This window comes from Nematolebias whitei, chromosome 12 (genome assembly GCF_014905685.2).
Source record: "Nematolebias whitei isolate Nwh7 chromosome 12, NemWhi1, whole genome shotgun sequence".
NCBI lineage: Eukaryota > Metazoa > Chordata > Actinopteri > Cyprinodontiformes > Rivulidae > Nematolebias > Nematolebias whitei.
The window spans coordinates 7,354,851-7,367,027 of record NC_056509.1 but is presented as its reverse complement, the minus strand read 5'-3'; the positions used below and the strand labels follow the sequence as shown (position 1 = coordinate 7,367,027).

The window sequence follows — 12,177 nt, the reverse complement described above, 5'->3', positions numbered from 1 at the left end:
AATAGTATATTTACTCTTATGAAAGCACATTTAAATAGTATATTTACGCTTATAAAAGTACATTTAAATAGTATATTTACACTTATGAAAGCACATTTAATAGTATACTTACAGGCAAGGCTGAAGGTATTGGCTTTCCTAAACGTTTTCCACAAAATCAAGAATTTCTCCCAGAAAAAATATTTCAGTCACATATTTTTCCTGGGCGGGGGGGGGGGGGGGGTCTATTAAGTTTGGTTCAGATGAAACTTTTGGTCTTGTCATGGAAGGATTTTATCAGAGTGGGATTTATCAGCAGGGATAAAACCCGTCTCGTATGTGGCTAACTGGTCCTTATCTCCGAACTGACCTGAACCAGAACTTGCCAGTCAGGAAGAGCAGGTACCCTGACGCTTATTTTGTTGTTTGTTGTCGCCGTTTGTTGTAACTATGGTGCCGTCCTCCAGATCCTCCAGATCCTCCAGATCCTCCAGATCCTCCAGCGGTTCCGTGTTGCTGCAGATTGTGTCTGCTGTGCAGGCTGGTTCCACCACCAGTTTCTGTTCTACATGGCAGCAGGGTCTCTCTTGTAAATGAGTTGAGACTAACCTGTCTAAATAAAGAATGAATGAAAGATGTGAGATGTCCATTCTGGAGCCCAACTGCATCCCTCTCTGCATCCATGACGCCTGCAGCCAGACCGTTGTTCCGGGCCCCCGGACCAAACGAACCAGGAGGATGTCGGGCTCTAGGTGAACCAGTTCTATCCATGGGTGGGGGTCCAGTACTTCATGGACCCCATGTGCCACTCATTGTGCTTGCTTCTGGAGTGGCTGGTCCATTTTCAGCGTTTTGACTATTCAGATTCATTAAGTCTTATCGCTGCATCTGGATTTGCCAAACCTTGCCAAATTCATTGTTTTTGGGTTCTAAACAATCATGTCTTTATAAATTTATCTCTTTGTGGAACAATAATGGAGTCCAAGTGCTACAACTTTAACTCCAGCAATTATACTTCTGCCACCAAGAACACCTGGAAATGTTTGGTTGTGATGCTCTTACTGTTGTCTGGGACTCGGCCTAATCCTGCTCCTCTAACAGCATCCAGACTACAAAAACATGTCAGGATTACATATTATGCACATTAATGCTCATAGCCTCCTTCCATAATAAATATGCTGAGGATATGGGTATGATCAATTGGTGCTGATATTGGTATTTCTTCTGGACAAAGATGTTTCAATTAAAGGTTTCAATATTTGTCGTTCAGATCGTCCCAGAAAAGGAGGAGGTGTAGCAATATACATCAGATCTACATTGGTATCACAACTGGTATTTACAAAATCAGCACCTAAACAATTTGAAATCTTGGCACTAAATGTTGTATAATGGGGGCCGAGATGGTGTAGAGGCAGGGCAGCCGGCTTGGGACCCGAAAGTCCCAGGTTCGATCCCCAGTCACTGCACATCACGTGGTGTCTTTGGGCAGCACACCTCATCCCCAAAATGCCCCCCGGGCGCTTTCAATAGCTGCCCACTGCACCACCTGGTGGTGGATGGGTTAAATGCAGAGACTAATTTCGCCATTGTATGGAAACATACAGTGCTGACATTGTGATGACATTATTATTATTATTATACGTTGTATGGTGGTCAATCGTTATCTGTTGTTGTATCTGTTGTTGTCAGGGTTTCAGACAGGGCAGGGCAGGAGTGAACCCAGTTGAGCAGGGAAAGAGTCAGGACTCCAGGATTACAAAAATAAACACTCTTTAATAATAATAATAATAATAATAATAATAATAATAATAATAATAATAATAATAATAATAATAATGGATTACAAAAATAAACACTTTAATAATAATAATAATAATAATAATAATAATAATAATAATAATAATAATAATAATAAAACAAAAGAGCTGACGTGGCAGCAACTTACAAAAACAGGGACCGAGGAACAGATCAGACTGGCAGGACAGGACAATACCCAAGACTCACTGACAGGCCTAAATACACAGACAGGACAGGACGTGATCACGAACAGCTGAGAACAGAAGGTGAAATCAATCAGGATTAAGACACAAGGGTGCACAGACAGAGAAGGCCCACAAGATGGCGCCATCCCTCCAGTTGTTGGTTGCTCTAGACCCCTGCTGCCACGTGTTTGTGAACAAGCCTTTCTTTGGGATGTGTTCTACTTGGACTGACACCACATGTCATTAACTGACATGTGAATCTTGCTATTTTCATAATAAGGCTGAGATGGTGTGGTCTTGGGTTCGATCCCCAGTCATTGCACATCTCGTGGTGGACACCTAATCCCGAATTGCTCCCCGGGCACACATAGCCGCCCACTGCTCCACCTGGGTGTACCCCAGGTGTGCTGGGTTAAATGCTGAGGCAATTTCATCTTTGTATGGGAACATACAATGATGACAACACATAGCACTTTATTTATTTATTTATTTATTATTAATAGTTTCATTCATTTTGTAAATAAACATGCTGCACTTGGCCAGCTCAGATAAAGGGCCGGGATAGCCCCTGGTTTACTTCTGGACCAGCTGAGCTCTTGCACAGCAGGGACCAGCTTTGGGCAACAGCAAGACAGACTGGTTGGGACACCCACTGGTTGCAATGTCATCAGTTACTGAATCGCAGCTTCCATTAAAGCTGCAAAACAAAACTATTTATTTCAGACCACTAAAAATCTAAAGAGTCTAATCTAAGAGCTTCTGTAAAACTATTAAATCTCCTGATGGCAGCTCTCACTCATCTGACCTACCACCAGGTCTGCCACTCTGACACCACTCTGCTCCTGTGTCAGATAAACATGAGATGCTACAATATTTCAACAAGCCTTTTGCTGCCTCCAGTTCCTTGTTTGGCACAGTTTGTAAAGGTAAATCACCTCCAGCACCAAGTCAAACCTCAGTAAACCATACTTTCTCTGTTTCACCGTTCTCTCTCAGGGAGGTTAAAACATCTGGATACTAGAAAATGTGCTGATGACCTCCCTCCTTACTTCTTAAGTCTAGCTGCACAAACTATAGCAGAACCTGTGTCATACACTTTCAGTCTGTCTGTATAAAATAATTCTGTCCAGATGTTTGGAGAACAGCTTTTGTGCTGCCGTTATTGAAGAGAGGAGACCCCACTGTACTGAACATCTATCCACCGATCTCCAAACTCTATTTCAGCTACGGTTTTAGAAAAACTGATAAATACTCAAGTCAAGAAGTATTTGGACTTGTAATATTTTATCTTCTCTCCAGTCTGGCTTCAGGAAACAACACAGCACGACGACTGCTTCACTAAAGGTTTTTAATGATGATGTTGAAGCTTTGGACACTAAGGATCACTGAGCTGCACTTTACTTAGACCTGTCCAAAGACTTGGATGCTGTGGATCTCAGAGGTGGGACCAAGTCATTGTTTTGTAAATATCAAGTCTCAAGTCTTTACCTGCAAGTCCTGAGTCAAGTCTCAAGTCTTAAGACAAGGCGAGTGTCAAGTCTGAAACTTGAAATTTCAAGTCCTTTCGAGTCTTTTTTTAAACAAAGTTGCAGTTATATGTTAAATGTAAATAATATGTCGTGTGTTCATTTTTAAATCTGTATTTACCTCAAATGGTGATGAAACATGTGCAACTGAACTTACAAAGTGTTGAAAAAGTAATTCTGAAATTGCACCTTTACATTGCACAGTTCAATTAAACTTGTTAGTGTTTTATCTCGACTGACCCTGGGTTTTATGATCTGCTTAGAGGCGGATTATAATGAAATTATGACCCAGTTCTGACTGGTTTAAATGGGGCCAGCAACTCTAAAAAGAGTCTCCCAGGGATTCAGTATCCATTAAGGAATAGAGTTTATTTATGTGGCTCGCTGCATCATGCAGAAAGGTTTTTTATGCACCAATATCATTTTTCCTGACACATCAAAACCATATAAGATCCAGTGAGACCACACTTAGTCCCTCCCCCTTACCCACGTGATAGACTGTGCTCTCCTTCTGTGAAGGAGGAGTCTAGGCCCTATAAATCTGTAATGCCATGGGACAGAGCCCCTTCTGGTTCCTGGTCTCACGTCGTGTACCGGACCGCCCAGCGCTGTAACCTGTAACCTTCTCCTGCCTTGATTTAATACAACTGGTCAAATTTAATTCAAGTTTCCTTGATTTATTGATGGTGTGAGTTGCTGCTCATGAGGGAGGTCCGAGCCGGGGGACAGCGTGAGCTGGAGTCAGACCTGGAGTCTGATGGGGCCTGAGGCCACAGCTAGCAGCAGCTGGCTGCAGGAGCTCAGGCCCCATCAGCTCTCGCTGTAACACTGCAAGAATAGTTCCTTTAAACTAGAACAGAATGAACATTCAGTGAACAAGGGAAAAACAGAACTTCATGTTCAAAGTTGATGACATTTGCCCAACACATTACAAAGAACCATCACAGTGAATGTATGTCCTCTCCTCTCTCATCTGGTCACTTAGTGAGCAGATGTTTGTTTGTGTCCATGTGTGAGTGACAGAGAGAAACAAAACAAATACATGAACTGAACAATAAACAAGAATGTGCACTTCAATTAGTTCACTATTCTGCACTTGCAAAAGACCAAACAGGACAAAAGTCTGTCATTTGTGCACGATGAGGCTGTAGAATGATGTCCCACAGCTGGAAACTGGCTCCACTGCAGCGCTACATGCAGGCACTGCATGGCCTCATGAAACAGTGAAGGTCTGCATGTTCATTGTCCAGTATCCAGGGTGTGACTGAGCTGTAGTGCTGGACTGTTTTGTGTCAGTGTGTCATGTGACATGAAAGCTATTAATGTTTTTTCTCAAGAATGTTTGGTTCTGTAATTTACTGATGGTCCCTAAGTGAACAATTGCAGCTCAGAGGAGGAGGCAGACTGAGCACAGCTGACTGAAACCAGGCTGCCTGCGTCAGGTCCAACAAGATGAAGACACCGCTCAATCCATGGAGCTCAAATATCCAACCTAGAACTAACTTCACTGCAGTTTTTAAACTTTACATTATGGGTAAAATATCAAGTATTTTCAGGTCAAAGTCCAACTCAAGTCATACTGTAAGTCTCTGAACATTTTTATGAGTCAAGTCCAAGTCATGTGACTCGAGTCCACCATTAGTGGATCATCTTATACCACAAGCTCTCAGATGCAGATCACATAGTTGACTGGTTCTCAAACTATCGTTATGTTCAACATAACAATACTTCATCTAGCTACCTAACGGTCACCAATGGTGTGCCACATGGTTCAGTTTTAGGTCCCACTCTTTTTACAATTTATATAAATAATGTAGATCAAAACATTCCTGACTCATCCTTATACAGTGGTGGGATGTAACTAAGTACAAATACTTTGTTACTGTACTTAAGTACATTTTTCATGTATCTGTACTTTACTTAAGTAGAGTTAAACATGGGTACTTTTGACTTTTACTTCAATGTGTTTACTGCAGTTAAAATGACACATTGGTTTTTTCTCTGTGTTAAATAAAAACGTTCAAAGGTATAATCATTCCTCTTTCTTATTTTGATTAATATCATTTAACTCTGCAGGTCATCCCTGAAATTCTGCTGCACAGAATCACAAGTCCAAGTGTGAACTGTGTCACAGAGTAAACACAATAAAAACATGTATTATCTGCAGCATCTTTCATTAAAATGGAACAACACTATTAATGTATTACACAAAATATACATACGGTACGCAGACTTAAAGATAGGTAGACCATTACATTAGGTAATACATTCAGCAAGTACTTTTACTTTTAATACTTTAAGTATTTCAAAAGTAAGTACTTATTTACTTTTACTTAAGTTAAAATGTTAATGTGGTACTTCTACTTTTACTAGAGTACATTTTTGTCTGTTTATTTGTACTTTTACTTAAGAACATTGTTTGAGTACTTTCTCCACCACTGTCCTTACATCTCTACACTGACAACACTGTTGTTTATTGTCGAGCTAACACAGTTGCCATGGTTTTCCAGCTTCTACAGTCTGCATTTGACATCATCCAGTCTGATTTATTCCATCTCAAGCTGGTGCTAAATGCTGATAAAACCAAGGGGATGTTGTTTTCCAACAGAAAGTCGGTGCCAGCAGTTCTTCCTTCTATCTCATCCATGCATGGTGTTCTTATTGAGTTTGTAGATTCTTATATAAATGTACTTGGGAATTTTGGTTGATGCACATCTCTCTTTTAAGCCACATGTTAAAAACTTGATAAAGAAACTGACTTTCTTTTTCAGAAATAGATCTTGTTTAACTCTGAATGCCAGAAAATGTCTTGTAACCACTACTCCCCTCCCCTCCATTGACTATGGTGACATTATTTACACGAATGCTCCTGCCAGCTGCTTGCAGATGTTGGATGCTGTCTAACATTCATAACTGGTTGTAACTACCGGACCCATCACTGCACTCTGCACTCCTTGGTCAGTTGGTCATCATTATCTACATGTAGGCTCTCACTGGTTCATCTTCATCTATAAATCCCTCCTTGGTCTGCTACCTTCTTATATCTCCTCCTACATGTCACGTCGTCAGTGCAGTTACAACATGCGCACTCAGGACATCATTACCTGCAGCGTCCCCTCAGTGTGGACTGAACTCGGCAAAAGGCCTTTTCCTGCTCTGCTCCTGTAACTGGAACAGCTTGCAACAAGATCTGAAGCTGTCCACCTTCATTCATTCAGGGGGTTAAACATTTGATCATGTCAATGGAAAAATTAAGGCAGATGTGTTCTTGTTTTTAGTATTTTACCTTGTTTTATAACACTACTTTTCATTTTAATTACATTCTATCGTAGTTTGTAGTTTATTGTTATTTATTGTTATTGTTGTTTATTGTTATTGTGTATTGTTGTTGAGTGAGTGGTTAGAGCAGTCGTCCTCCAATGCAAGAGTTGGGGGTTCGATTCCACCAGCAGTCACATGTTGAAGTGTCCCTGGGCAAGACACTGAACCCCTCACTGCCTCTGATGTGTGTCTCATCAGTGTATGAATGTGATCTAAAGCTCTGATTATTCTTTGTAGAGATCTAGTATAGAGCTGTATGAATGTGTAAATGAGGCACAGATTGCTGTGAAGAGCTTTGAGTGTCTTGAAATAAAATAGAAAGGCTCTACTATTAATGTGTACAGGTCATGTTGTCTGTACTTTATATGTTCTGTCTGGAACAGGTCTCTCTTGTAAACGATTCCTCGTGGCTCAATGAGACTAACCTGTAAAAATAAAAGTTGGATGAAAAAAGTTTATTTATACACATATATTTCCTTTGTAAATATCCATTCATCCTTTATGTTCTGCTTATTCTGAAGCCAGATCTCAGGGGCAGCATCTTGAGTAGGGAGGTCAGACATGAGACACATCTCTCCACAGCCTCTTCCAGCTCTTCTGGGAGGACTCAAGTTGTTCCCAGGTCAACAGAGTCTCTCCAGTGTGTCCTGGCTCTTCCATGGGGTCTCCTCCCAGTCGTACATGCCGAAGGAAGCATCCTTACCAGATGCTTGAACCACCTCAACTGGCTCCTCTCGATGTGGAGGAGCAGTCGTTCTACTCTGAGTCTCTCCTGATAACTGAACTCCTCACCCCGTCTCTAAAGGGACAGTCCAGCTCCCCTGCAGAGGAAACTCATTTCAACTCCTGTATCCACGATCTCATTCTTTCTGTCACTACCCAGAGCTCATGACCAGAGGAGAGGGTAGGAACAGAGACTGACCAGTAAACGGAGAGCTTTGCCTTGCAGCTCAGCTCTCTCTTCACCACAATGGACCGGCACAGAGTCCACAATACTGCAGACACTGCACCAATCTGTCTGTTAATGTCACGCTCCATTGTTCCCTCACTCATGAACACTGTCTTCATACATGGAACGTGACATTAGTAAATATTTGGTGGAGAAAACCAAACAGGAAAAAAAAGGAAATATGTATATAATTTCACACAATGCTCCAAAAATAGACCAGATAAAATAATAAATACTTAATATTTGGAAAAAGTAACTACAGTCATCACTTCTTCTAATCTTCAACAAGACACGTGTCATTTTGGACCACTATTCTTTATAAACTGCTCCAGGTCTCACATTTGAAGTTGCATCCTCCTCCAACGGCAGCTTTGACCTCTCCACATCTGGATTCAGACCCTCATCCAGAACTCTCCAGAGGTTTGTTTCCATCCAGCTCTGGGTGTTTTTACGTTTGAATCATAAAAATGTTTGAATAATTTTAAAAACCTGGCCCCGTGATAAATCATTTCAAAACGTTCCCCACGTCCTCCGACACTCATCCTGTTGAACTGATTTAAAAAACAACGTGATCAGCAGCTGGATGAGCGACTTCCTGAAACACTTTGTTGAGAAAATTCACCGTCGTCCATCCAAGACAACAAATCTGTGCAATCCATTTCTCCCGAGTCTAAACGTTTTTCTTCTGGTGCCATCATTCATTTGGACGTGAGTCAGGTGAGGTGTCCTCTGTGACGTCAGGGTTCTGTCTGAAGGATTTAGACCCACAGCATGATGCTGCCACCACCGTGTTTCACTCTTTTGCTGATCCACAGCTCAAAGCACTTGTCTTTATGCAGTTTATTTATTTTTAATGTTAAATGATCATTTAGCACCATAATGTGTGGTTTTAAAGCCTCTGTAGAATGAACTCCTGCTGAAAGACACTGACAGGACATTTACTGGGACTAACCTCAGGGACTGCAGGTCTGCGTGACCTTTGACCCCTCAGTCTCTTGCCCGTCACACAGAGGGAAATGTTTTCCTTTCAATACGTTAAAAGCTTGTTGGCAGCAGGAGACTTGAGCTTTTAGAAAACAGCTTTTATTTTACAGAAACCATAACCTTTACATGAGCAGAGCGTATTTATATCTCAGCACGAGTAAAAAGGGAACAAATCAAACCATGTTGCTCAAAGGAAGCGGCAGAATCAAACCCTGAAGCTTCAAATCCCAACAGAAATCTAAAACCAGCTGCTCTGATATTACCAGCCGATGCTGTAAGAAGGGTTACATTAGAAGCATGAACCGGTGAAGACGATGTCTGCAGACAGAAGACAGGTGGGGACGTCTCTACTTGGGGGGGTCCGTGTTGATGCCATATTTCTCTTTTAAAAGCTTCAGCTGCTCCTCTTTCTTCTTTGTGTCCATCTTCTGGAAGGCCTGCATAAAAAGAAAGGCTGGTAAAAACTCTGAACGATGAAGTTCACTGGACGCCCTGAAGCTTCTGACACGTGTTCAAAGGATCATTTGTGTGAACGCGAGCAGGACTCGTCGGCTCGCTCCGCTCCTACGTACTCGGTTTGCGTTGTAGTAGAGAACCACGAGGTAACGGTTGCAAACGTTGAAGCCTGACAGGTGGTCGCAGGCGTTCTTAGCGTCGAAGATGTCTTCGTACACGACGTAAGCCGTCCCTCTGGTTTCAGGTGTGTTCCCTCTGAGGACAAACGAACATGGACAGTGATTAAAGGGACAGTGGTGCAGTGGTTGGACCATTTGAACCCAAAAAAAAAAACCCCACAAAGTGTGACGTGAACAACAACTGGCTTCAGTTGGGCTTGTTTTACAGACAGACAGTGAGGAAAAGAAGTATTTGAACACCTGTGAACATCAATGTTAATATTTGGTACAATAGCCTTTGTTTGCAGTAACAGAGGTCAAATGTTTCCTGTAGTTCTTCACCAGGTTCACTGCAGCAGAGATTTGGCCCATTCCTCCACTGATCTTCTCTAGATCAGCCAGGTTTCTGGGCTGTCACTGAGAAACACTGAGTGTGATCTCCCTCCAAAGATTTTCTATAGGGTGTAGGTCTGGAGACTGGCTGGGCCACTCCAGAACCTTGATCTGCTTCTTACGGAGCCACTCCTTGGTTCTCCTGGCTGTGTGCGTCGGGTCATTGTCATGTTGGAAGACCCAGCCACGACCCATTTTCAATGCTCTAACTACTAACATGGCTAAGACCAAAGAGCTGTCCAAGGACACCAGAGACAAAATTGTAGACCTCCACAAGGCTGGAAAGGACTACGGGGCAATTGCCAAGCAGCTTGGTGACAAAAGATCAACTGTTGGATCAATTATTAGAAAATGGAAGAAGCTAAACATGACTGTCAATCTCCCTCGGACTGGGGCTCCATGCAAGATCTCACCTCGTGGAGTATCAATGATCCTAAGAAAGGTGAGGAATCAGCCCAGAACTACACGGAGGAGCTGGTCCATGACCTGAAGAGAGCTGGCACCCCTGTTTCCATGGTTACTGTGGGTAATACACTAAGACGTCATAGTTTAAAATCATGCATGGCATGGAAGGTTCCCCTGCTTAAATCAGAACACATCCAGGCCCGTCTTAAGTTTGACCATGAACATTTGAATGATCCAGAGGAGTCATGGGAGAAAGTTCTGTGGTCAGATGAGACCAAACTAGAACTTTTTGGTCTTAATTCCACTCGCTGTGTTTGGAGGACGAAGAACGATGAGTACCATCCCAAAAACGCCATCCCTACTGTGAAGCATGGGGGTAGAAGCATCATGCTTTGGGGGTGTTTTTCTGCACATGGGACAGGACGACTGCACTGTATTAAGGAGAGGATGACCGGGGCCATGTAGTGAGAGATGTTGTGGAACAACCTCCTTCCCTCAGAGTCTTACTGACTGTGTGGGGTGGACAGGCGTCTTTATGCAGCTAACGACCTCAAACAGCTGCTTCTAGTTTAGAACAATAAGTGGAGGAGGACTAACGGGTCTTTGAGGGCCAGAACTGTTGCTGATTGGCAGGTGTTCAAATACTTATTTGCAGCAGTAACACACAAATAAAAAAATCTTACATTGTGATTTCTGGATTTATTTTTTAGATTATGTCTCTCACAGTGGACATGCAGCTAAGATGAAAATTTCAGACCCTCCATCATTTCTAAGTGGGAGAACTTCCAAAGTCGCAGGGTGTTCAAATATTATTTTCCTCTGTACGTGTTGTGAATTTTCATTAACCTTAAAGAAGTAGTTCAGTCATTTTAAAACGGTGCTCAGAGAAGGAGTTCTCTACAGGTTTGAAAACAACCTCAAAGTAAAGAAACGACGGGACTGAAGAGCAAACAGCTCGGCAGCTGCCGCCATCTTACATTAAAATGTATCTCTTCATGTGAAAATTGCATCGATTTAGTTTCACAATTAAGTTTTTATTTATTTTTACGTCGAATTCTCAGGAAGTGCAAACAGCAGCAGCAGCTAGCTGTAGCATGTCCAGTGCAGCTGAGAGGTCTCCTCTAAACAACGTTGTGTTGTACTTGGAGCAGAACCAGGCTTCCTGCTGAACAGAACATTCACAGCTAACAGATTAAAAAAAGAACTGTCTCTGTTAATCCCAGCCTGAACCGATATAATAATTATTAATTATAGAACAGTAACGAAGTAAAACAGACCATTTTAATGTAAGCTAAGTACAGTCATGAATTTGTCATCATCAAATAAACTCTGTGCTTTAATCTGATCAACATCTGATCAACATCTGATCAACATCTGATCAACATCTGATCAACTGGAACCAGGAGAATGACTTGTATTTAATTTCTCTTTGGGATAAATAAATAATTTTTGAACTGAACTTCTGATGTATACTGACCGAGTTTAAGAATATTTTTATTGTTTGGGTCAGTAATTCAAGTCTGGAGCTTAAGACTCCATCCATACATCATCTTTACCTGCTTCTTCCTTTTAGGGTCACTGGTGCCCATTTCCATCTGTCACTGTGTGTGTGGGGGCGGGTACACCCTGGACAGGTCTCCAGTCCATCACAGGGACACACAGAGACAAACGAGACAAACAACCACTCTCTCTCTCACCTAGAGACAATTTAGAGTTACCAATCAGCCTAACATGCATGTTTTTGGTCTGTGGGAGGAAACTGGAGAAAACCCACGCATGCACGGAGAGAACATGCAAACTGCACCCAGAAAGGTCTCAGGCCGGGATTTGAACCAGGGACCTGCTCGCTGAGAGGCAGCAGCTCTACCAGATGTGCCACCGTGCTGCCTGGTTTGATTTTTATATCATAAAAATAAATAATGAATTAAATCAATGAACCCAACATTTTTCAGTCAGGTCATGTGGACAGTTTCAGCACAAACAAAGAAACTGGAATGTATACCTGGATTATTGAGCATGGACTT

The 12,177-nt window shown here is 42.1% G+C and overlaps 1 protein-coding gene across 1 annotated transcript; it reads right to left on the bottom strand.

The window, feature by feature from the left end:
* Nucleotides 1–8,824: 8,824 nt before the first annotated feature.
* sf3b6 (splicing factor 3b, subunit 6) lies at nucleotides 8,825–11,125 on the bottom strand. The gene is made up of 3 exons (XM_037686071.1): nucleotides 11,106–11,125; nucleotides 9,314–9,452; nucleotides 8,825–9,178 (listed from the first exon to the last, which is right to left on the bottom strand). The coding sequence occupies exons 1-3, from the start codon at nucleotides 11,123–11,125 to the stop codon at nucleotides 9,089–9,091; spliced, it is 249 nt and encodes an 82-aa protein (XP_037541999.1). The 3' UTR covers nucleotides 8,825–9,088.
* Nucleotides 11,126–12,177: the final 1,052 nt, after the last annotated feature.

Coding starts and splice junctions, on each gene's coding strand:
- sf3b6 (XM_037686071.1), bottom strand. CDS start 11,125: ATGGCGGCAGCTGCCGAGCT. Junction 9,453..11,105: donor ATGGCGGCAGCTGCCGAGCT/GTTTGCTCTTCA, acceptor GTTTGTCCTCAG/AGGGAACACACCTGAAACCA. Junction 9,179..9,313: donor TCTACTACAACGCAAACCGA/GTACGTAGGAGC, acceptor CTTTTTATGCAG/GCCTTCCAGAAGATGGACAC.